This window comes from Musca domestica, unplaced genomic scaffold (genome assembly GCF_030504385.1).
Source record: "Musca domestica strain aabys unplaced genomic scaffold, Musca_domestica.polishedcontigs.V.1.1 22, whole genome shotgun sequence".
Taxonomy (NCBI): Eukaryota; Metazoa; Arthropoda; class Insecta; order Diptera; family Muscidae; genus Musca; species Musca domestica.
The window spans coordinates 10510180-10535206 of record NW_026712262.1 but is presented as its reverse complement, the minus strand read 5'-3'; the positions used below and the strand labels follow the sequence as shown (position 1 = coordinate 10535206).

Here is a 25027-nt window from a genome sequence, read left to right as displayed (position 1 = left end):
ACGCCATGATCGTACAATCATCCGCATACGTTACGATCTCAATGCCGTCTGGAGGGCGAGGAATTCCGGAAAGGTAGAGGTTAAACAGTTCCGGAGATATCACCCCGCCTTGGGGAACTCCCTGTTTCACTCTACGGGCTTTGGACTTCTTGTTCCGGAATTCCACGTACGACTGGCGTCCACACATATAGTTGATTATCCAACGTTTCAAACTTGGCCGGAGGGTAGTTCTCTGTACGTCCTCAAACAGTGTGGCATGATTGACCGTATCAAACGCCTTTGATAGGTCAAGGGCTACCAACACTGTTCTGTCACACGGCCTGTTCTGGTTCAGTCCTCTACTAATATGTGTGGAAATGGCGTGTAATGCTGTTGTGGTACTATGTTGTGGACGGAATCCATGCTGGTGGTTGGCAACTGTATAGCTTCCTCTAATGCTGGGGAGGAGTAAAGCCTCAAGAGTCTTAGCTACTGGCGACAAAAGCGAAATCGGCTTCAGTAGCGGGACCACCCGGCCCATTTTCCAGGTTTCGGGCACTATGTAGGTGGCTAGCGACAAATTGAGAACTTTCGTTAAGTACTCGACTCCCGGCGTATCCAGCTGCTTCAACATTACCATTGAGATTCCGTCCGGGCCCAACGCTTTGGATGACTTAGCGTTACGGATGACATTTGCAACATCACCCATCGTAAACTGTGGTGGTTCCTCCTCGGCGGGAAGAGATCTGATACGACGTAGTACTCTTCGCTTCGCCCTATCGCTCACGGGTTGCTCGACAAATTGTCGGTTAAAATATTCCGCGCACCTCTTCGGATCAGTCACCGTTACGTCGTTAAAAGTGACTGAGGTCCTATCATCCTTTTTTCCAGGGTTCGAGAGCGATTTAACCGTTACCCACAGCTTACTCATATCGGTTCCAATGTTGCAGCACTTCAGATGGTCTAGCCACTTTTTCCTCTTATGCTCCTGTACCAACCGGTTGACTTCCACTGTCAAATCACTGATTCTAGGATCAGTAGGGTTGGTACGACGGAGATCATCACGCTCATTTGCTAATCCCGCTGCCTCTGCTGGGAAGTTTGGTCTTAACTCGGGTATTCGACCAGCAGGTATATAGCGAGCGGCTGCAGCTCTGATGATGTTTCGGAAAATCCTTTCTGCTACCCGAACATCAGAAGGGTTGGGCAGTTCTCTGAAGCGGCGGTTGGTGAATTCTCTGAACTCTGGCCAGTGAGCTTTCCCATGGTTAAGGAAAGTGCGGCGTTCAGAGGTTATTAAATCGGGCGACCTGCTTATGGAGACGATTATCGGGAGATGGTCTGAGCCAAGAGAAATGACGGGTTGCCAAGTCACGTCATTTATCAGACCGGGTGACACTATGGTTAAGTCTGGCGAACTGTGACACTCTCCTCTTATTCGGGTGGGGGCATCCTCGTTAACCGTGCAGAATGTGGAGCAGTCAATCTGCTCTGCCAGCGCTGATCCCCTCTGGTCATTACCTAGGACGGAATGCCACAACTCATGGTGGGCATTAAAATCCCCTAGTACCAGGCGGTTATTGCCTACCAATAATGGGCTAATATCAGGCAAATAACGCGGTTCACAGCTATTAATCGGCGGGATATACACATTAAGCACCTCTACCTCGGCAGTTCCACACTTGACTGCTACCCCCATACATTCCATGTATGGGTCACTAGAGACTAGCTCAAGCGAGATAGGCCTGTACTGAACAGAATGGTGTAACAGGAACGCTAATCCCCCACCTCCACTTCTGGTGCGATCCTTCCTTAGTACGTTGTAACCATAACAACGTTGTAGGCTGCAATTTTCATTCAGCTTGGTTTCCTGCACCGCTGCGATCTTAATATTCCTCCGACTCATAAATTCCACTATCTCATCTATTTTGCCTCGAAGTCCGTTGCAATTGAATTGCAAGAACGATGCACAATCCGGAGTTGGAACAGCAACATGTGGCGTTAGGTGCTGCGGTGTTGGTTGCTGTTCTGGAGACTGAGGTGGAGTGCCATACTCCGACGACGTCTCTGACGAGGACGACGAAGAAGAGGACTCGCTGGGGACTACGTTACTGCAGCAAGTCGCAACATAATCCCTTTCGCTGTAGTCTCGCAAACGCCTTAATCCGGAACAGTTCTTGAAGTGCACCCACTCTCTGCATCCATTACATCGCACCGAGACAGATCTGTGGTGGATGACGTTTTGACAAACCGAGCAGAACCAAGGTCCGGGGTTTTCCTCAATCCCGGCACGGACCAATAAAATCCGGAGCAAGCATTCCGGGATATGCTGCTCCCAATGCAGAAAAATAAACAAACACAAACATGTACATACTGGGTTGGCAGCCGCTGGCCGAAACTGGAATCTTGTTGTTTCGGGTCAATCCGGTATCGTAGAACCCGCTGCCGGGTAATGGGTACTAGTTCGTGTGGCGAAATATTCTATGTATGGGTCCACGCTTTGGTATAGCTCCCATATAACGGTATCTCCCGATATTCGGTATTATGATGGTTTTTGTTACATTTTTTCACGGATTTGTCTAAAAATTGGTATTTGTTAGTCGTAATGGGTTCTGGCAGCGGTGGCGAAACATTGTATGTATAGGTCCACGTTTTGGTACAGCGGTACCTCCCGATATTCGATAATTTTATGATTTTTGTCACATTTTTTTATAGACTCACGATTTGGTGCTCTCATATAATGGTACCTTTCGATATCCGGTATTTTGTTGATTTTCGGGACATTTTCCAAGAAATTTGTATTTGTGTGTCATAATGGGTTCTAATATTTCCTTTGCCCTAAGGTGGAGGGTATTAAAAGTTCGGCCCGGCCGAACTTAGTGTTTTTACTTGTTTATTTTGTGTATTACTTTGATTGCTATTTGCGTTGATTTAAATCTTAGTTTTTAAGATTGGAAAGTGTTTTTAGAGCTTCGAAAATAGTTGTAGGCGGTAAATGCAACAACTTACACAAAACAGCAAATGCAAGAAAGGACACCACAAGTATACGAAAGTTACTTTCGTGGTGAAAAATATAATAGACACACAAGAATAAATTTACACATTTATAGGTGTTATTGAATTATTTATTATTAACGATCAAGAGATTTTCTAAGACTATTACTGTAGTCCGCGGGATGATTAGTGAAGAAATCGACAAGACTATTATTGTAGTCCGAGGGATGATTAGATTTAACTGTATCGAAACAAAGTCACATTATATCCTTAAGACTATTCTTGTAGTCCGCGACTCACTTAGATATAAATGTATCTAAACTTACCTACTCAATTAATTCACGGATATAACTGTATTCATAAGCCCACAAAAAACACACATGTTCATCTTAAAAAAATTGGGCCCGCGGTCTCACAAAGTCATGGAAGGATATAGAATGAATACTGTACTAGGAGACCATCCCCCAAAAACCCGAAGTAGTTTTCGCTCAGTTAAGATCCGGAAGGTGCGGCCGCCTAAATTCCTATTGGGCCCGGATTGACAACGATGTGCAGAACACTTACCCAGTTTGTGACAATTTATTTGCCATGACGGATTCTAACTCCGGTGGCGAAACATTGTATGTATAGGTCCCCTTATAACGGTACCTCCCAATATTCGATATTTTGATGATTTTTGACACATTTTTCCACGAATATGTCTAACAATTTGAATTTGTTGGCCAAGATGGGTTCTAGCTCCGGTGGCTAAACATTGTTTGTATAGACCCACGATTTGGTGCCTCCATATAACGGTACATCTCGATATCCAGTATTTTTTGATTTTTGCCACATTTTTTCATGGATTTATCTACAAATCGGTATTTGTGGGCCATAATGGGTTCTAGCTCTGGTCGCTAAACATTGTTTATATAGACCCACGATTTGATGCTCCCATATAACGGTACCTCTCGATATGCGGTATTTTGTTAATTTTTGGCACATTTTGCACGATTATGTCTAAAAATTGGTATTTGTGGGTCATAATGGGTTCTAATGTTTCCTTTGCCCTAAAGTGGAGGGTATTAAAAGTTTTTTTTACTTGTTTTCATATTCCATGTGTATTTCTATATGTGTCTCACATTTTACATAAGATTTATCAATGTTACGGTTGTATATGTTTTTTTATTTTCTTTGATTAAATTGTTGTTATATTATATTTTCTAAAAAAATGATTTTTTTATATGTTATCACATAACAAACAAACAGCTATTTTGTTCAAATTATATATTTCCTATTAAAATAGGTCGCTGTGATGGAAAAAATTACATATACTTTACTTGTGTAATTCACAATGTATCATACGATATGTATAACTTCTAAATATGCAAAATTTGATATTACATTTCATTTCGTCTATTACAACATTTGATATTACATTCCATTTCGTCTAATAGATCTTTTATTACAAAAAAGCAGTACTACTTCTACCTAGGTTTTCAGCCAACAAAAAATATTTCTTTTTAATTTTGCTTATACAAATTTTGCATCTTACAATATGCAATATAAATCGGGTTCTTATGCAATATACAATAATGATGAAGTTTTTAAATTAAAATGTATTTTAGCTTTGGATGATGTTATTCAACAATTTCAGAAAAAAATATTAGTGAGGTACAATTAAAAAATAAAATTCGACTAGCTGACAAGCTCAAATAAATTTCTATTTCTGTATTACGTTACGTAACAACACACAACCATAAAATATATTTCGGGCTACTCAATCGGCTAAAACAAAAAAAGCAACTGCAAAAATCAGAGTAATTGTTTTTTGTGTGCTGAAGTTGTTGCTTCATTGCCGGTTAAGACTAAACAAGAATAGCTAGCATATAAAAAACTAGCTAAATAGCTGATCATGTACATCTTCAGTCTGGCTACAAATATTTAATAGCAATTGCCTTGGCCACAGTAGGTGCTAGTTGCTGAAAATTGCATGTCGAATGTTGGGTGAAAACGACATCGTATGAGTTTGGGTGTGGTTGGCTGAAGATATCATGCAAAAAGTCTGGTTATAATTCCATGCTTAGCATCCGGAATCGATATAGATCTTTACCTGCCATTATTTGTAAATAGAAGAAGTAGTGCAAAAAATATGCCAACCCATCGATGATTGATCGCATCTTTGGAATCGAAAATTAAGGAGGGTTTTAGAATAATACAAAAGGAAAATCCACACAAAGATAGCTGGAATGTTCGAAGCTTATATAAGTTTGTTTTCATATTAGTTATTAGTTGACACGACAAACGTTTTTCATAGATATACTTGATATTTTAAAGTAAAATTATTTTTCACAACACTTGGCAATCCTGTTGAGATTGTTTTAATTTGTGTTGCACCATGGTTTTGAATACAAAATTAAGTAGCTCCTTTGCTTGCTTGTGTTTATATCAATAACAATTTTTAATTGTAAAGAATTTGCCACAGGCTTTGATATTGCTAAATGTTTTGCAGAGTTGTTGAGTGAGTTGAAATCAAAGATGCATATCCTTGTAAGTTGTCACAGACTGATTAAATTTGTATACGTTCAATGTCAGTCATAGTTTGCTTAATTTAAAATATATTTAACATTATCATTCCCTTGAGCTATATTGTTTAATTACTTACTTTTCTACTTTTTGGGTAAAAAACGTATATTATACCTTAACATAAATCGAACAAATGTGTCACATTTTGTGTCATTTTAAATTTGTTTGAAAAACCAATTACTGCGGTAATTTTTCACAAAATTCTTTCCATTTACGTCAACAGTAATAAAAGGATTTTTATTACTATTGGTCCATTGTGATCATCCTGGTTTAGAGAGAAGGAAAAGGGAGTAGAGAAGTAAAGAGATAGTGTTATTAAAAAGATAGTGCGGAAAGTGTCCTCTGCCATTTTAGTCTTCTGGATACCCGTGAGCCATCAAATAAATGTGTTCAATAGGAAAATTAATATTGAATTAACCAATATTAGAAATGCAAATTGGAATACATCACTAACGAAAATGTGAAGTCTTATCTCTTTTCTGAAAAAACATCAAAGGTATTGAAGAAAAAGAATAGGCCTCCTCTTAAAATAGGGAAATGTTCTTTACACAGGGACAAAAATGTGATATAAATACAATTCTAGAAGCTGTTGATTGTATAAATATTGCAATACCAGATCCACAATATTTGAAGCTAAAGAATAATAAATCATCCTGTATTGATGGAATAAGCAACAAATGTTTTAAAAAGTTGCTAAGGGTTGGAGTCAAGCATCTTACAAACATATTTAATGCTTGTTTGAAACTACGCTATTTTCCAGATTGTGAATTTTATGAATTTTATTTCCCCTGCTCCCTTCCCGTGCTGTTGCGTCCGAGGTTGACAATTGTGTAGAACAGTAGGCAAGACAATTGGTATAGAACAGTAGGTAGAACAGTCCAAGGTTCCTGAATTAATCCAATATGTATCTTATGTGTATTAATTTGTTCCATCAGAGCTAGATTTGAAGATTTATCTGGATGACCTCTATCATTGGTCTTCTCTGTTTTGAGTAGCTTGGGGGCTCTTCTTTCCCCTCCTCGCTGTCGCTCTTTGTGTCCTCGTCAAGGTCGATTCTCTTATCGCATAAGAGACATAGGACACAGTGTCAGACTGGCGAAGGAGAGATCGTAAACTCCAATCCTTTCTGTGAAGGACTTCCAATCCCAAGTATTATTCTGCATCGATGCCAAATCCTCTGACGTATATCGTCGTTTTAGATAGGAGAGGAATTTCACTCTTCCTCACAGGCTTAAAGCTGCCGTTTTCCCAAGAGAGATTTATTAATTGATAATTACTTTTAGGTCGGCAATGTTTGCATGAGCGGTTAAATAACAAGTGGTTTTTGTGTAAATTACCTGAACCTCTATTGGACAATGCGTGGTGCATTTCGTCCCTATATATTTTTGCTGTTTTGGCGTAAGTTGGAGGTTTCTTACCCGTTCCCTCGGTCCGCTTCCTCATCTGTCGGGTCCGCGATTTCTTTGCCGAATCTCTGGCTGGGCTCCCCTTTTATACCCTACACCACAAGGTGGTCAGGGTATCATGTCTTTGTGCATTTGTTTGTAACAGGCAAAAGGAAACGAGATAGACCCTTAGTTCCTTTTGATGATCTGCATAGAATCACTTTCTCAGTTGATTTATGCATGTCAGTCCGTCCGTCTGTCCACGTATTCTTGTGAACAAAATGCAGGTCGCATTTATTATCCGATTGAGATGAAATTTTGCAAACAACATTTGTTTGGCCCAAGGATGAACCCTATTGAAATTCGAGATAATCGGTAAAAATTTAGATATAGCTCCCATATATATCTTCGTCCGATTTGCCTTTTATTGTGCACCAAACGTGTAATATCAGCCCGAATAGTATGGAATTTTGCACATACAACCAAATTAGGCCTGAAAATAAGTATGCCAAATTAATCGGTTCAGATATAGCTATAGCTCCCATATATATTGTTCATCCGATTTGTTATTTTTGTCCTCCGCAGCCGTAATATGCACTCTGTAACAACAATATTTGGGGAAATATATCAAATGCAGCTCAGAAATACCTTTGCTAAATTTTATCGAGATCGGTTCAGATTTGGATATAGCTCCCATATATAACGATTTACCATTTATTGTGCACTAAACGTCTAATATTTGTCCAAATGGGATGGAATTTGGCACATACGACCGAATTTAGTCTAGAAGGTAGTATGCCAAATTTGGTGAAGATCGGTTCAGATATAGTTATAGCTCCCATATATATTGTTCATCCGATTTATTGTATTTGTTACCCACAGCCGTAATATGCACTCCGTAACAACGATATTCAGGGAAATATATCAAATTCAGCTCAGAAATATCTTTGCCGATTTTTATCGAGATCGGTTCAGATTTGGATATAGTTCCCATATATATTTTTATCCGATTTCAAATTAATTTCGCACCAAATGGACAATACAAGTCCGAATTTAAAAGATACAAATGCTTCGGCATATTTAGTCCTTTGAATTTTAAATTATAATTATAATCAAAGCGTGTATGATTGAAATCTCCCATAAAAACTTTTAATTATTAAGTGGAGCTCAACTAAATTAGCAAAGTGGTGTAGGGTATCATAAAATCGGCCCCGCCCGACTTTAGGACTCTTTACTGGTTAATGTTGGAGTTAACTTCCTCCCCCTCGGTCGAAGTATTCTTGGGACAGTCTTCTTTGTGAGGTCCTTGACTATTTTTGCTTGCCTGTTGCTTCGCGAGCTTTCCCAGTTGAGCCCCAGACAGCTATTTCGTTTTTTTTTTTTTGTGAGCTTCGCCTTCGAACATTGCGTCGTCCTGCAGACCATGTGTGGACATGCCAGTGTTATGACACATCCAGTCACGATAATTAACGGGGATGTTAGGAAAGTGCCAAAGAATCCTCCACAATCTAATCAAGGCATTCTGGAATCATCCGCCACTCTCCATACTGGTAAATCCCAACTTGTACAAAGGCCATTATCTATGGCTCCTGACATGAAGGTGTTATTAGCGTTCAGGTTTGTATAATATCAAGTATTGAGGGAGATTATTTTTTTGAGATGCTATAAGCTTCGACTTAACCGTTTATATGCTCAGAGTTAAGGGCTGCAAATGTGACAATTTTCTCTATTTATGCCATGGAGAGAATACGCTCGTCATGTTGTGTCCTGTTTGATCAAACGCATAACAGTACGTGACATCCAACCAAATGCTCGATGTCCGTCATGTCGGTCACACTCAAACCCATCGTCATAACATGTAATGACCAATAAAAGGGAATGTTGAATAGTGTGTCATACAAAAATGTTCTATCAAAAGAACAACAACAATTATGAAACAATTGCCAACGAAAAAGACACACACGTGATGAACGCGAAGCGCAATCGCTACCTGCTTTTTGGATATGTGAAAAATGCATTTTTGTAATAAAGAATTTCTTGGCGAATACTAAAATATTAAAGGTACTTCTAATTGGCCCACACAAAATTTTCACATTTCGTGGTTATTGACGAAAAAATCTTAAATATTTATACTTATTGAAAAACAGTAATACCCTGAAAATTTTTCTTATTTTGATTATAATTTCATAAATGTTTTCTTCCGGTAGTGAGGTGTAAATGAGAATGAGTGTTACTGTAATTCACGTAACAACACTTTATACTTTTATTGTTCAATTCTGTGCAACTTCTGTTATTGAATGAGAGTCAAATCTCTGCCCACAAACTTTAATTTTAAAATAACACTATGTGTATATAGAAAATAGGCAAACAATATACTCTTTTTTATGACTAAAATTTTATGATAATCACCAATAAATTGGTGTTGTTCAGTATATATTTTATTTTTGCTATTTTTAATCGGTTCTGTGATATCAATCTTCATTAAATGAATGTTTCGCAGATTTTTTTGCTACAACTTATTCATGGACACCTTGTTAATTCAAAGATTCTTATCCCTATGGGTTGTCGCAGACTGATCAAATTTGTATTCCTTTTCTACAATGTCAAGACGTATTCAACAGTTTAATATAGATTAACATCCAGGCCCGGATGGCATACCTAATATAATTCTCAAGAATTGTTCAGACACATTAGTACTCCCTTTAACTTAGTCTTATATAGTACCTTTACACTAGTCTGGTAGTCTAACAAATGTCTGAAATTATAAGATAATTGTCAAATTTAGTGCCAAACCAAAATTGTTTAAAAAAATAATTGCTGGGGTTATTTCTCTCAAAATTCAATCCTTACAGAGTCCACATCGTAGTAGTTTCTCAACTACTACAAATCTTACACAATTTACATAAACGGTTATGAAAGGGTTTGTTCAGCGTAATCACACTGACACTATTTATACCGATTTCACAATGCTTTTGCTTTTATGGTTAACCCCGTGAGCTCGTCATAAATAAATTAGATTTCATGGGATCCAATACAAACTCAGTCAAATGAATATCGTATTACATAAAAGATAGATCACAGCTAGTTTTGTTTGAAGGGTGTCTATCAAAATCGATTGATGTTCTATCGGTTGTTCTGCAAGGAAGTCACCTTGGACCAATTCTTTTTTTATTGTCAATGATTTGCCTTACTCATAATTCTGAGAAAACTGCTAATTTACTACAGAATGATTTACATACCTTTTTCAATAGTGTAGGTCAAATTGTATGTATTTGAATTTAAATAAATGAGAACATATGTGAAATTCCAGATCTTCTTTGATTTTGCAATTTAATATTAACAGCCAATCTTGGTCTTTGATGAATCCAAAATTCAATTTTAGGAAGTAGGCGTGTGGAAGGTTCCAATCAACCTTCGAATTTCTAAAAAAAATAATGGCATTTTTTCACCACAGTAAATTCTTTAATTTTTCTGTGAAAATTGAGGAAAATTTGGTTTAGTCGTTTTCGATTCTACAAGGAACATACAACAATAATAACACGCATACATATGCACAAGCATAACAACAAAGTACCAAGCAATTAAACATGCATACAAATATATGCATACAGTTATTTCATTATTTTATTTTTGAGTATTGTTTTCATTAAATTCACTGGCCATTCGATCATTGCCTTTGCTATGTTTTTAAATTCAATTAATGCATTTTGTATGCAAAATATTTTATTCCGTCATCATTTATTAATATTACTTTAAAAACTATGTTAAGAAAATAATGCATATAAAAAGAATGCCAACAATAAAGAAAATTAGTCGTATTAACGCTTTTGACATAATCAATTGTTTTGCTTTTATTAATCGACGATTTCCTTCAAGTTCATGTGCTTGAAAGGAAAACCAATCTGGATTTAAATTGAATTGAGGTCCACTAAATTCTACTAATAGGTTTACTAACATTTTTGGTGACCCCGAAGGTGTTATTTAAATCTCAACAATCCTAGTGAGTTTAAATGTCAACAATGGCATCTCTTCAAGACCTTGTAGTCGAACAAGAGGAAAGGGGAGTTAGCTTCGAGAAATTCATCAAAACTATTAAGAAAGCCGCTCTTGAAAGAAGATCGGCAGGCGTCGTTGCCTGAAAATGATCCGTACAGTGCAGAGAATCTGCATAGAACGATCGGCGAGAAGTTTGGAGCAACTGTAGAATATATCGAGGCAGAAATGAATCACCAGACGTTGGCTTTGTCCAGTTGCCCCAAACAGGCCAACATGCACTGAAGGATCAACAACCTCCCACGTGGAGGAACTTGCCAGAAGAATAAATGCTCGAATGGTCGTTCTTAGTCGCCATTTGCCGAGTTTGGACTTAGTTGAAGCGGAACAGCCGCAGCAATTCTATGGGATCAAAGAGGAGACCATAAAAGGTTATGGATGAAATGATGAAATAGATAAATGTACTGACGGCGTATTAATTGTTCCGTGACTGGGAAATGACATGACAACACACAGTACACTTCCGCTACCGAAGGTAACGATTCCCCAATGGAGATTGTTTGAAGTGGCGTCAGTTCTATGAGCTGTTCTTGGAGATGGTAGACAAACAGCCTCTTCCGAATGTTAAAAAAATGTGATGTGGAAAGACTCAAATGGCTGCAGCAATATAAATTGTGTGCAAATTGTTTTAAGTCTAATCATGCGGCAAAAACTTGCACTTCTGGCAACTGCAAAAAATGTAAAAATAAGCGCAATACATTACTACATTTGCCAAGAAAATCTGAAAATCATCTATTGCCGCAAACCAAAAATCAACCTCAACCACACAAGTCAACATCGCTACTATTTTATTCAGCTTCAGCGGAACAAGCGATTGAGAAACTATGGAAACTTGAAGAAGTAAAAACAACAGAGAAAGTAATGTCTCCCTTAGAAAAGCTTTGCGAATCCCATTACAACCAACATGTTCAGACTGATCAGAACGGTCGTTTTATTGTAAGACTTTTCGAGAATCTTCAACATCATTGGGGAAATCCCATGTATAGCCGATTTATGAGTTTGGAACACCACTTCTACAGAAAGAAGATAACAGAATGCAATACATAAAGTTCATGCAAGAATATGAGCAACTAGGACACATGGAAAAAGTTGACGTGGGTGCCATATCAAACCCTAAATATTTTATTCCGCATCACTGTGTTCTTAAACCAAACTAAGGGTCAATTCAATTCAAATTTATTGAGTCTTTGTTTTTTTTTTTTATTTTAACACGAAAGTTTACTATTTTAATGTAAAGAAAGAAATACTTAAATCTATAATGTTTTGTTTTAATGACTAAAGCGTATTTTCAGCGTCTGACTTTACTAAAATTTGTTAATTAGTGTTTACTAAACTAAGTGTGTATATCGTGCTTGCTCCCGGCACTACAATCAAACTAAGGGTCGTATATGATGCATCCGCAAAAACGTCTTTAGGTTATTCATTAAATGAGTTAACGTACACTGGGCCAAGCTAAACACTGTAACTTATGGTACACGGACAGCACTATACTTGGCTGCAAAATGTTTACAGAAGATTGCAGAGAACAACACGAATCGTTATCCACTTGGATCACAAACGCTCAGTGAAAATTTGTATATGAATGACGGTCTCAGTGGTGTCGATAGCCTAAGTACAGCTATTGAGACTCAAAGGCAATTAATTACTATTTTTAAGCAACTCGGCTTCAATCTTAGAAAATTGTCTTCAAATACTCAAATACTGCTGAAGAATATACCACATAGTGATCTATAAGTCAACTTGGATTTTAACGAAAATATAAGAACAACCATTAAAACATTGGGATTATATTGGATGCCGCAAGCCGATCAATTTTGCGTAAAGGTACATATTGATGATCTCCAAGTAGTAACAAAACGCTCAGTTACGTCTGAACTCGCCAAACTTTTCGACTCTCTTGGTCTACTTGCACCAATTGTTGTGAAAGCAAAAAATATTTATTCAGCAGCTGTGGTAACTTACATTAGATTGGGATGAACCATTAACCGAAAAACTTTGCGCTACGTGGAAAGCATTCCGAACTGAATTAGATGGTCTCAACAATTTCAACATCCCAAGACATGAATTTTGTGGAGAGATTCAGATTAAAAAATATCCGAAAAAGCCTTTGGCGCTGCTGTTTGCATTCGCTTTATTACAAAGGACGGGGGCGTAGATGTACGTCTGATTTGTGCTATGTCCAGGATAACTCCTTTGAAACAACAAACACTACCCGATTAGAATTATATGCCGCAGTGGTAGCAGCTCAGCTGGCTAACAGAGTAAAGGCTGATCTAAGGCTTTAAATTCATCCTATTTCTCTATGGACAGATTCTGAGATCGTACTCGCCTTGATAAAATCGCAGTCAAACTTATACAAAACCTGTAGCAAATAGTGTATCAGTTATCCAAACATTAACATTACCAGAACAATGGAAACACGTCCCATCCAAAGATAAACCTGCCGACATTCTACCAGGATGACTTAAACCGACAGATCTGTCTAAATGTCGGTTTTGGTTTCATGGACTTGTCTTTCTTCATGGAAAAGAAGAGCTATGACCGGTCTCTTCTCAAGGTGTTTTTAATAATAAAATGGAGTTTAAAGCTGAAGCTACTACAGCAATAGTCAATGTTGAAATCCATTTCATATATGAAATAGAACACAACAATTCATTCAGGAAATTGTGGCATACGTGCTTAGATTCACAAGAAACGCACGGATACCAAAGACGCAACGGCCTGATGGATGTTTTCACATCGCACTTAATTCCAAAGAATTAGACGGCTCTCTTCGCCTTAATACTCATGCTATGCAATCTTCAGAATTTTCACCTAAGATTAAAGAGTCGAAGGCTGAGAATCAACTTGACAAACATAGTTCCCCATACAGTCTATCACCATTTTCTGACATTCTTCATGTAGGAGGCAGATTGGAACACTCTATGCTACAGCTAGATGCGAAACACCTAATAATTCTGCCATATTACGATCCGCTGGTAAAAATACTGTTTAAGATGACTCAAGAGGAGAACAAGCATTATGGACCCGGTAATTTTGAACACAATAAGGCAGCGATTTTGCCCAATCAAGGCAGCAAGCAACCCCCACACAGCATGACCCACTGTTCAAAAATGCATCAGGTGTACCAGAGTGCGACCACAACTATATTAACAAATGATGGGCCATCTGCCACCAACAAGGGTGGTTCCTGCTCGACCATTCATAAATTGTGTAGTGGACTATTGCGGCCCATTTTGGGTACATTACAAGGTGAGGGGCAAATGACCAACTAAGGCATATGTAGCTGTGTTTTGATCCTTTGCAATAAAAGCAGTTCTATGACTTATGCACTGAATCATTCATTGTTGCCCTCAAACGATTTATTGCTCGCCGCGGGCATTGCCAAAACATATATTCTGATAATGCTACTATCGAAAAACATTTAGGCAAAGAATGCACAAGATTAATTTATTTCCGCTGCAAGTGCTAGGGGCATACAATTTCATTTTATTCCATGAAGACACTTCATTTAGGAGGTGTATGGGAAGCTGCAGTGAAATCCGCAAAACGTCTCTTGGTACGCAGTATAACAACAGAATCACTAACATATGAATAATTAGAAACTATCATCGTGGAAATTGAGGCTATCCCGAATTCGCGGTCTCTTACACCTCTATTTAACGATCCAGTAATTCTTGAAGCACTGACGCCGGGACATTTTCTAATAGGATAAGCTCTAAATTCGCAAGCAGAAAGCAGAGCAAATACGTTGAAAATGTCCAGCACCTCCCACTAGAAGTTAGTTTCACAAATTCGGCAGCAATTCTGGAAAAAGGAGGAATATTTACAAGAACTGCAACAACGTTAGAAATGGAAGAAAATGATGAACAATCTTATGAAAGGAGATATGGTCATTACAAAGGAAGACAATTTTCCTCCGATGAAATGGCCAGAATTGTAAATGTGTTCGCCGACATTATTTACCGGAATTGTTTCAAAATTGGTATTTAAAGTTCGTCATGGATACTACGGCCTTAGACAGAAAATGGGCCATGTAGGCTCACGTCTTCGAATAGCCCTCATATAACGGTGCCTCCCGATATTCGGTATTTTGATGATTTTAGCGACATTATTCACAGGAATTGTTTCAAATTTGGTATTTGAAGTTCGTAATATGTACTAAAGTATAAAACAGAAAAGTGGCCTTGTAGGCCCATATAACGGTACTCCCAATATTCGGTATTTTAATGATTTTAGCGACATTATTTACCGGAATTGTTTCCAATTTTGAATGTGAAGTTCGTAATGGATACTACAGCCTATGGCAGAAAATTGTCTGCGCAGGTCCACGTCTTCGTATAGCCCCCATATAACGGTACCCCTGATATTCGGTATTTTGCTGATTTTAGCGACATTATTTACCGGAATTGTTTCAAATTTGGTATTTAAAGTTCGTAATAGATACTACAGCATAAAACAGAAAATGGGTCATGTAGGTCCACGTCTTCGTATAGCGCCCATATAACGGTACCCCCGATATTCGGTATTTTGATGATTTTAGCGACATCATTTGTATTTGAAGTTCGACATTTTGTATTTGAAGTTCGTAATGGATACTACAACATATGCCAGAAAATTGTCTGTGCAGGTCCACGTTTTATAACTCCCATGGTACCACCTTATATTCGGTATTTTGATGATTTAACAACAACTGTGCAAGTACAAGTTTAAAAATTTCAGAATGATCCGGGACTGTATTTTGGAGGAATGGGAACAGTGATTTAACACCCTTTTTATCTAAAATAAAATTATCTGGCTTGCAAACTTGCAGCTAATGTGTCTCGAAATACATCAGCACGAGATGTGCAATATTTTCTTGAACAACCTTAATCAGATAAAAAATGAATTGCTTCAAGAAAATGAGTTATTTATTAAAGATGCTTTAAGAGATCTCTATTCAACATAGTTGGTAACACTGTGTGTTCAATATTTGGCGTTATTTATGCGGACTATGCTGAAGAAATCTCACGGACTATCAACAAGGCAAAACTAGAAATCTTTGCCAAAATCAGCAACTCAAAATTAGGAGAAATTTAGTTGTCAGTCGCTGCGAGATCAATATGTTTAATAACCAATCGATAAACCATTGCAATCTCAAAAGAATTACAGGAACGACAGTTTTGCATGTATGTGGAACGGAAAGTTCCCTCATCACCTTAAAAAATGTTGGATAATGGAAATTGGTCCCAACTGCGTGATAAAAAAAAGTTTATTACCATTCATCGTCATTTTAAAGCTTCAAATAACCTACACATTCCTTTGTTAGACTAAAAGACATACATTCATTAAGTTAACAACAGGATATAGAAAAGGTTTTAATATATACCAACACCACTCCATTTAAGATTCGTCTCGATGTGTGGGATAATTTACAAAAACAATCAAATGAATCACAACTACGGCATTTGCCTCAACTAATCTACTCAAAAAGTTTACATCATCATGCGGTTAGCTACACTTCTTTCCTTTGCTTCCTTATCATTCTGCTCGGCGTGTTGGTTTGGAGACTCCGTTTAAAATTACAAACAAAAGTGACTCCATTTACACCTACACCAGCTTTAAGGTCTTATCAATCAACAACTGATATTGCAGCTGATTGAACGATGTCAACGCGGCGGAGTAAAAACAATTAAACATACACACAAAGATATGTATACAGTTATTTCTTTCTTTTATTTTTGAGTATTATTTTCTTTAATTTGCAAATACAGCATTCATTCTAAAGTTCAGTTAAAAATGGTAAAAATAATAGCCGTTGACATTCTTGCAGTTCTGTTTATGTTAACCTAATATTTATTTAATTCAAGTTCACTGACAATTCGATCATTGGCTTTGCTATGTTTGAAAATTTAATTAAGGCATGTTGTATGCAAAATATTTTATTCTGTCATCATTTATTAATATTACTTTTAAAACAATGTTAAGAAAATAATGCATATAAACAGAAAGTTAGTCGAATTAGCGCTTAATCGACCATTTCCTTCAAATTCATGTGCTTGAAAGGAAAACCAATCTGGATTTAAAATGTCGGTTCAACAGTATGTGTTTGAATTGAAATCCACTGAATTCTACTAATAGGTTTACTAACACATACAAACATTGAGTTTTATTGAAATACATAGAAGATGATCACATGAATGCTAGCAAAAATGCACAATACATAAATTAATCAGCTAAATATGTGTCCACTAAAAACTTGTAGATCCTATTTTTTATCAACATAAGTTTCTAATTAATGTAATTCCGATTATAAATAATAAATATATATTTTCAGGCGGATGCCAGGGCGTGGAAGTTCACTTTGAGTCGGCAGACAGCGGCTTTTTTTTGAAACATGCTCGACAGCCACCAGTTTCTCCAGAGATATCTACCAGCCACTCTTCACCTTTGCCGCCTCTACGAACGCGTACAACTTATGATTCTATTCTATCTGTTGATCGTTTCACAGTAGTTCAAACCACACAACCTGTATCGATAAGAGCTAGTTATGGGCCCTTTTCTACTAAACAAACTGTGCCTGCAAGATACATTGTGCCAGATACCATGGAAGATCAACATAACTACCTGAATGTAGGTATTAAAATATAATTATTATTATTGTTATTATTATTACTATTAACAATTTTAAAAGTATTTTACTTATTTAATTAATAGCTTGGCTGTCACTATGAAGCTTATGCTATATTCTCATTACACTTTCAATCACGTTGTTCGCTCTCAGAATTAGGTACACGAATTAACCTGTTCATACGTCACGAATCGTAATTCATAATAAAATAATTCATTTTTTTCAAAAATGTTGTTTGCTGTTTTTAATGGGAATTTATACTAAAATACATGAATTCTCACTAATATGAATAGAAGAAATTATTGTTTTTCTCCCAAAGATTTATTTTATAATTAATTTTACAATTTTCATTCACGTTTTCAACTTTTTTGTATACATGTTGACATTTTGAACAAATTTTAGGAAGTTTGTTCATAGTTAAGGGCCAAACAACGAATACAGAGCGAACCAAGTGAAGTTACAACGCCACATAAGTTTTCTTTCGTCGGTGTTTATGAACTAGGCTTCTGTAAATGTAAACACAGTGGTCTGTATCGATTTTATAATTAATTCGTTTGTTATTTGGTAATAACATGTAACATTTCCAATGTAAATCGTCTTTTGTAATTTTTTCTTGTGCCAATATGTCGACGTATTTAAGGTTGGGTTTATGTCTTGTCAATGTGCAATGGGCAGTTAGAGCAGTATTTTGTTCGAGAGGCTTGTCAATTTTTTGATCCGGCTTATGTCCGGAAAATCTTGTTTTTAATTTCGTCTTTGGCTTGCCGACATATGCCTATTGGCATACGTCAGCGTCCTCCCCCCCCTTTTACATGTAATGTATGGGGGTAGCAGTCAAGTGTGGAACTGCCGAGGTAGAGGTGCTTAATGTGTATATCCCGCCGATTAATAGCTGTGAACCGCGTTATTTGCCTGATATTAGCCCATTATTGGTAGGCAATAACCGCCTGGTACTAGGGGATTTTAATGCCCACCATGAGTTGTGGCATTCCGTCCTAGGTAATGACCAGAGGGGATCAGCGCTGGCAGAGCAGATTGACTGCTCCACATTCTGCACGGTTAACGAGGATGCCCCCACCCGAATAAGAGGAGAGTGTCACAGTTCGCCGGACTTAACCATAGTGTCACCCGGTCTGATAAATGACGTGACTTGGCAACCCGTCATTTCTCTTGGCTCAGACCATCTCCCGATAATCGTCTCCATAAGCAGGTCGCCCGATTTCATAACCTCTGAACGCCGCACTTTCCTTAACCATGGGAAAGCTCACTGGCCAGAGTTCAGAGAATTCACCAACCGCCGCTTCAGAGAACTGCCCAACCCTTCTGATGTTCGGGTAGCAGAAAGGATTTTCCGAAACATCATCAGAGCTGCAGCCGCTCGCTATATACCTGCTGGTCGAATACCCGAGTTAAGACCAAACTTCCCAGCAGAGGCAGCGGGATTAGCAAATGAGCGTGATGATCTCCGTCGTACCAACCCTACTGATCCTAGAATCAGTGATTTGACAGTGGAAGTCAACCGGTTGGTACAGGAGCATAAGAGGAAAAAGTGGCTAGACCATCTGAAGTGCTGCAACATTGGAACCGATATGAGTAAGCTGTGGGTAACGGTTAAATCGCTCTCGAACCCTGGAAAAAAGGATGATAGGACCTCAGTCACTTTTAACGACGTAACGGTGACTGATCCGAAGAGGTGCGCGGAATATTTTAACCGACAATTTGTCGAGCACCCCGTGAGCGATAGGGCGAAGCGAAGAGTACTACGTCGTATCAGATCTCTTCCCGCCGAGGAGGAACCACCACAGTTTACGATGGGTGATGTTGCAAATGTCATCCGTAACGCTAAGTCATCCAAAGCGTTGGGCCCGGACGGAATCTCAATGGTAATGTTGAAGCAGCTGGATACGCCGGGAGTCGAGTACTTAACGAAAGTTCTCAATTTGTCGCTAGCCACCTACATAGTGCCCGAAACCTGGAAAATGGGCCGGGTGGTCCCGCTACTGAAGCCGATTTCGCTTTTGTCGCCAGTAGCTAAGACTCTTGAGGCTTTACTCCTCCCCAGCATTAGAGGAAGCTATACAGTTGCCAACCACCAGCATGGATTCCGTCCACAACATAGTACCACAACAGCATTACACGCCATTTCCACACATATTAGTAGAGGACTGAACCAGAACAGGCCGTGTGACAGAACAGTGTTGGTAGCCCTTGACCTATCAAAGGCGTTTGATACGGTCAATCATGCCACACTGTTTGAGGACGTACAGAGAACTACCCTCCGGCCAAGTTTGAAACGTTGGATAATCAACTATATGTGTGGACGCCAGTCGTACGTGGAATTCCGGAACAAGAAGTCCAAAGCCCGTAGAGTGAAACAGGGAGTTCCCCAAGGCGGGGTGATATCTCCGGAACTGTTTAACCTCTACCTTTCCGGAATTCCTCGCCCTCCAGACGGCATTGAGATCGTAACGTATGCGGATGATTGTACGATCATGGCGTCGGGTCCAGTGGTCGATGACATATGCGAAAGGTTGAACCCCTATATTGCGGAGCTTGCCGCATACTTCCACGCGAGGAATATGAAAATATCCGCCACGAAATCAACGGCCACACTCTTTACCACATGGTCTGCGGAGATGAGAACACAGCTGAATGTTCAGGTCGAGGGGAATCTAATACCGACCACGAACTACCCCAAGATTCTTGGGGTAACGTTCGACAGCATGTTCAAGTCGTCCGCGCAAGCCACAGCTATCTGCGACAAGATGAAAAGTAGGAACAAGGTCCTCAAGGCGCTAGCCGGCAGCTCTTGGGGTGCGGACAAAGAAACCTTGTTGACCTCTTATAACGCGATAGGTCGGTCTGTGGTCAACTATGCGGCTCCAGTGTGGTCTGCGAATACTAGTGCTACGCAGTGGAAGAATATCCAGACCTGCCAGAACGCTGCCCTGAGAACTGCGACAGGGTGCCTCCTCATGACACCAGTGGACCATCTACATGAGGAGGCGAAAGTCCCTTCCCTTACGTCAGCATAATCATATGCTTTCGTTGCAGTACCTGCTTGGGTGTTACCGTGAGAGTCATCCCAACCATCATATGGTGGATAACTCTCCCCCACCCAGGCGTGTCAGGAAGGACATACATGATCTAGAGAGGGAGGTCCAGCGCTACAAGAGAGAGCCTCTAGATCAAGAAGCCTATCAGGCAGGTCTGAGTGGCATTCACACCGATGCAGTCGCGGATGCTATTAGCAGTTATAAAGTGAATGCCGTCCTCGGAGTCCACCCCCATCCATTGCAGCCGAAGAACGTCAGCTGCCTAGACAAACCAGGGTAGTTTTGGCGCAATTACGTTCAGGATGGTGTAGTCGCCTCAATTCGTATTGGGCACGAATTGATGAAGATGTGCGTGACGCCTGCCCGGCGTGCGATACAGGCCCGCACAATACGCTACACCTTTTTAATTGCTCAGCCAAACCTACCCAACTCACTCCAGAGGATCTCTGGCTACAGCCCGTTAAAGTAGCCGAATTTCTAAACCTGGAGCTGGAACCAGATTAGCAGAACACAAACACACGCATGTACTACTGCTACAACAACAACAACATTAGTTGGATACAGAAGGTATGCCAACTTGGACAAATGTGTCAACCAGTATGATACGTTGTCGTACGGATGGTATGGCAACATGGATGAATCAAACACACTAGACCTCCCTTTTTAACAAAGAATAATCAACGGTTTAAATTGATTATTCTTAGTTGAATTTAATTCATATAATTTTATAATTCATGAATTTTATTCATATAAATTTACAATTAAAAGTCAGTGCTGGCTTCATTTAAAGTTACTTAGTTCTGGATATTTTTAAAATTTAGTTTAATGTTTACAAATTACTCATATTTTTTTCTTTTGTATAGAGACTAATGCTTACAAATATATTTAACGTTACTTGTTAAATACGATTACAATTTTTGTTCTATAATTTATTTTGTAGTAAAAAAATTATTATATGAGAATAACGAAAAATAGAAAATTTTTTTTGACTTAAGCGATATTTTTAAAATATAATTTATGGTTAGTAAAAATCAAATAGTTTTATGAAATATATAAAATTGTGTTGTCTGGCTTAAATTTTACTTTAAGTTTTTTTTTTCATTTTTTTACATATATACCTATTTCTTATTATTTAATAGATGTATTCTTATATATTAGTTTACTAAGTCGAATTGAAAAGTTAAATGCTCTAAAGTGGATTTAGATCAAAGTATGTTTATATATATTGTTAGCTGGCCCGGTCCGCGTTGCCGGCCCGTACTTTTAGTCTTTAAAGCATAATAAATCACAGATCTGACTTATGTAGGCGGCACAATTTTGATTATAAGTAATGACTTGATTATGAGTAATGACTAAATATAAATTAATATTCATGGAAAAAATTATAATTACCGTCGGTTTTAGATATTTTGAATAGCCTGATCTTATTTTTCAGCTATAGGCTTTAATTTGAGTGTTAAATACCTATATGATAAAAAAACATCTATAATAGCCCCATGTGAAAATTCAACTCAATTTTTGGTATTGTAAAAAGCATTCAAATGAGCTATAATTTGAAATTTTGTATTTCCAACGTTTAAAATCCCGTACTGCGTAGTATTCAGTTTTGTCCACCTCATACTTGAAGAATAGCCAAAAAAATTACTCTTTTACCCCGATTACCGTAAGATGGGCATTAATTGTTTGTTATTTAAATTGTGCGGTGGAGATCCAATAAAGTTACTTTATTATTTCGTATTTTTTTCATGTTTCTGCCACAATTTCCGACTGAATGAGTCCCAAATTGACATTTCGGATTTGTTTCATATAGACGTACATCCCAAATCTACGTTCCCAACCAATATTCTCTTGGGGGTTACAAATTCAATAGAATATCAAATTTTCTTTTCTGACCACACATTGGTTGGGAAAGTGGACTTGGGGGTATACTAACGTGGGGACTATACTTAAATAAATGCCTATGTGGATAATTATCTGTAAGATGATTTTCTACCCCAGGGTTTTTACCCCAGGTAGCCTCAAGACTAAGATGCGCACTTTTCCGAAAAATAAAACTTTATAAGAGGTTTTCTTCCCCCTTAGAAACAAAGATTTCAAATAAGGGCCAAAAAATGAAAAAAGTGGCCAAGACCCCGAAAATACCTTATATCATATGATGGTGATACCAAAACGTGATAATTTTTTGCAAAGATGGTTTCTTCTTACATTATCAACATAAGCTAAAATTAGTACGAAAAATATGGTTAAAATGTAGAAAATACTTGAAATCGGGTTGTTCCGTTATCAGGGGTTATGACCCATATCATGACCTGCCAAAGCGATTAAAGGTATCTTGAATGTTTAAGTAGAATTTCTATTTTGCGTTCTTTATAGTCGGTATTTGACTGATTGCAGTCCCAATGTATTTTGCATTTTGTGTTCTCATTTGACAATTTATTGTCATATGAAAGAAGCAGGCCCACTTTTTGAAATTAACCCCATAATGCTTCTTCGGTCATTTTTGTTTGTTTAAATGTGTTCGCATCTTCCAGCTGAAGCACGATGTAGGTCCTGGAGTAGAAAGCATTTAACATCGTATTGCGCCCTCATTTCATTTTTAATATTATTCATTCAGATTTCAAACCAATAAAAAAATGTACACTTCAATATAGAAAAAAGAATCTTCAACTGGCTTGCTGATTTTTTTGCGACAAATTTTTAAAGGTCCTTACGAAGTTTGTCGGTAGAATGTACTATTATTTTGAAATTCGATTCCATTGAAAAATTTTCGATTTTTCCCGATTTTAGAATTTTCATATGAAGCGACAACGGATAAAATTGTTATTTATAGATTTTATGTATTTATTGGGTATTACGAATAAATACATAAAATCTATAAATAACAGTTTTATCCGTTGTGGCTTTATACTACCCATAAAAACCTACACATCATATTAGATTTCAAAAAAAAAAAAAAAAAAAAATAAAATAAAAACACTACAAATGTACATTCGAAAATAGTAAGTCAAAATGGAAAAAAATATGCAATATAAAACATTACTATTGTACATGTTAAAAGTCAAAATAAAAATGTTCAAATTTCATATTTTTACGCGATTTTTTTTTTTGGTTTTATTCTTTTCTGCCAAGAGGCAATTCCGAATTTGTCTAAATCGTTAAATCAGACCGGCGGTCTTTATATTATAACTAAGACAACTTTCTTTTACATATAGAGAGATAGATTTAAAAGTAAGCGCGTTTCTCAGCCCCTAAATAAGTACTTAGGGTTGGATGGAAAGCCAACAGCATCTCGTGTAATAATTCTCAAACCAATATCTTCACTATTTTGGCAAATATAAAGATTTTCGATAAATCGTAATTACAATACAGGCTACATTATTTGACGTAGTGCATCAAAATTTAGCAGAATAATTTGTATTGTGTATTGGATGGTTGGTATTGAAAATGAAATTTATCGGTCCACGGTTTGGTATAGTCCCCATATAACGGTATCTCTCGAAATTCGGTATTTTGATGATTTTTGTCACATTTCTCCTCGGATTTGTCTAACACATATAACGATACCTATCGATATTTGGTATGTTGATAATCCTAGTCACATTTACGCACACAATTGTTTCAAATTTGGTATTTTAGAAGGTTTGATAGATGACAATGCTTGAAGTATAAAATGGTCCACAGAGGTTCCCGTTTTGGTATGGCCCCATATAACGGCCTCATTCACTTTATGATTTTTTGATAAGTTTACTGCATTATTCAAACAGTCTTACTGGTATATGAAGTTTAAAGTGAAACACGCTTGAATTTAGATACTTTTATATAAAAAAGTTTCCTTTACCCTCAGATGGATGATAGTAATAATTCTGCCCGGCCGCCAATGAATTTTGCATATTGAGTTCTCATTGGACGGATTATTGTCATATGATAGAAGTAGGTAGGTCTACGTGTTGAAATGAGCCCCATAACGTTTTGTCGGTTATTTTTGCTTATTTAAATGTGTTCGCATCTTCCAGCTGAAGCGCGATGTAGATCCTGGAGTTGAAAGCTAAATGCCAATTTCAGACATGAAAGATCGTCATTCCGAAGTTGTATGAATTGTGAAAATCCGTCAAAACGTTCTTGAGTTATAAGCATAGTAACTAATAAACAAATTGAAAAAAATCTTCAACTTGTTCGCTGGTTTTTACAGCCAACATTTTTAAAGGTCCTTACGAAGTTTGGTCCTTACTATTATTTTGAAATTTGATTCCTTTGAAAAATGTTCTCAGTTTTTCCCTATTTTAGAGTTTATGCAGTGCAATATGCTCTTTTTGATTTTTTATCAATTTTGGTTTGACCACTTTAATTATTTTGACATCATCTATTCAGTTCCGCCACTCCATAAT

At 37.6% G+C, this 25027-nt stretch overlaps 1 protein-coding gene across 3 annotated transcripts in view; it reads left to right on the top strand.

Moving 5' to 3' along the window:
- LOC101901654 (transmembrane protein 132B) overlaps positions 1-25027 on the top strand; it is a 261310-nt gene that overhangs the window by 29583 nt on the left and 206700 nt on the right. For all 3 annotated transcript variants that reach the window (XM_059122968.1, XM_059122967.1, XM_059122969.1), the window contains exon 2: positions 17293-17588. In XM_059122968.1, coding sequence (XP_058978951.1) covers positions 17293-17588 — 296 coding nt within the window. The remainder of the gene's footprint in view (positions 1-17292; positions 17589-25027) is intronic.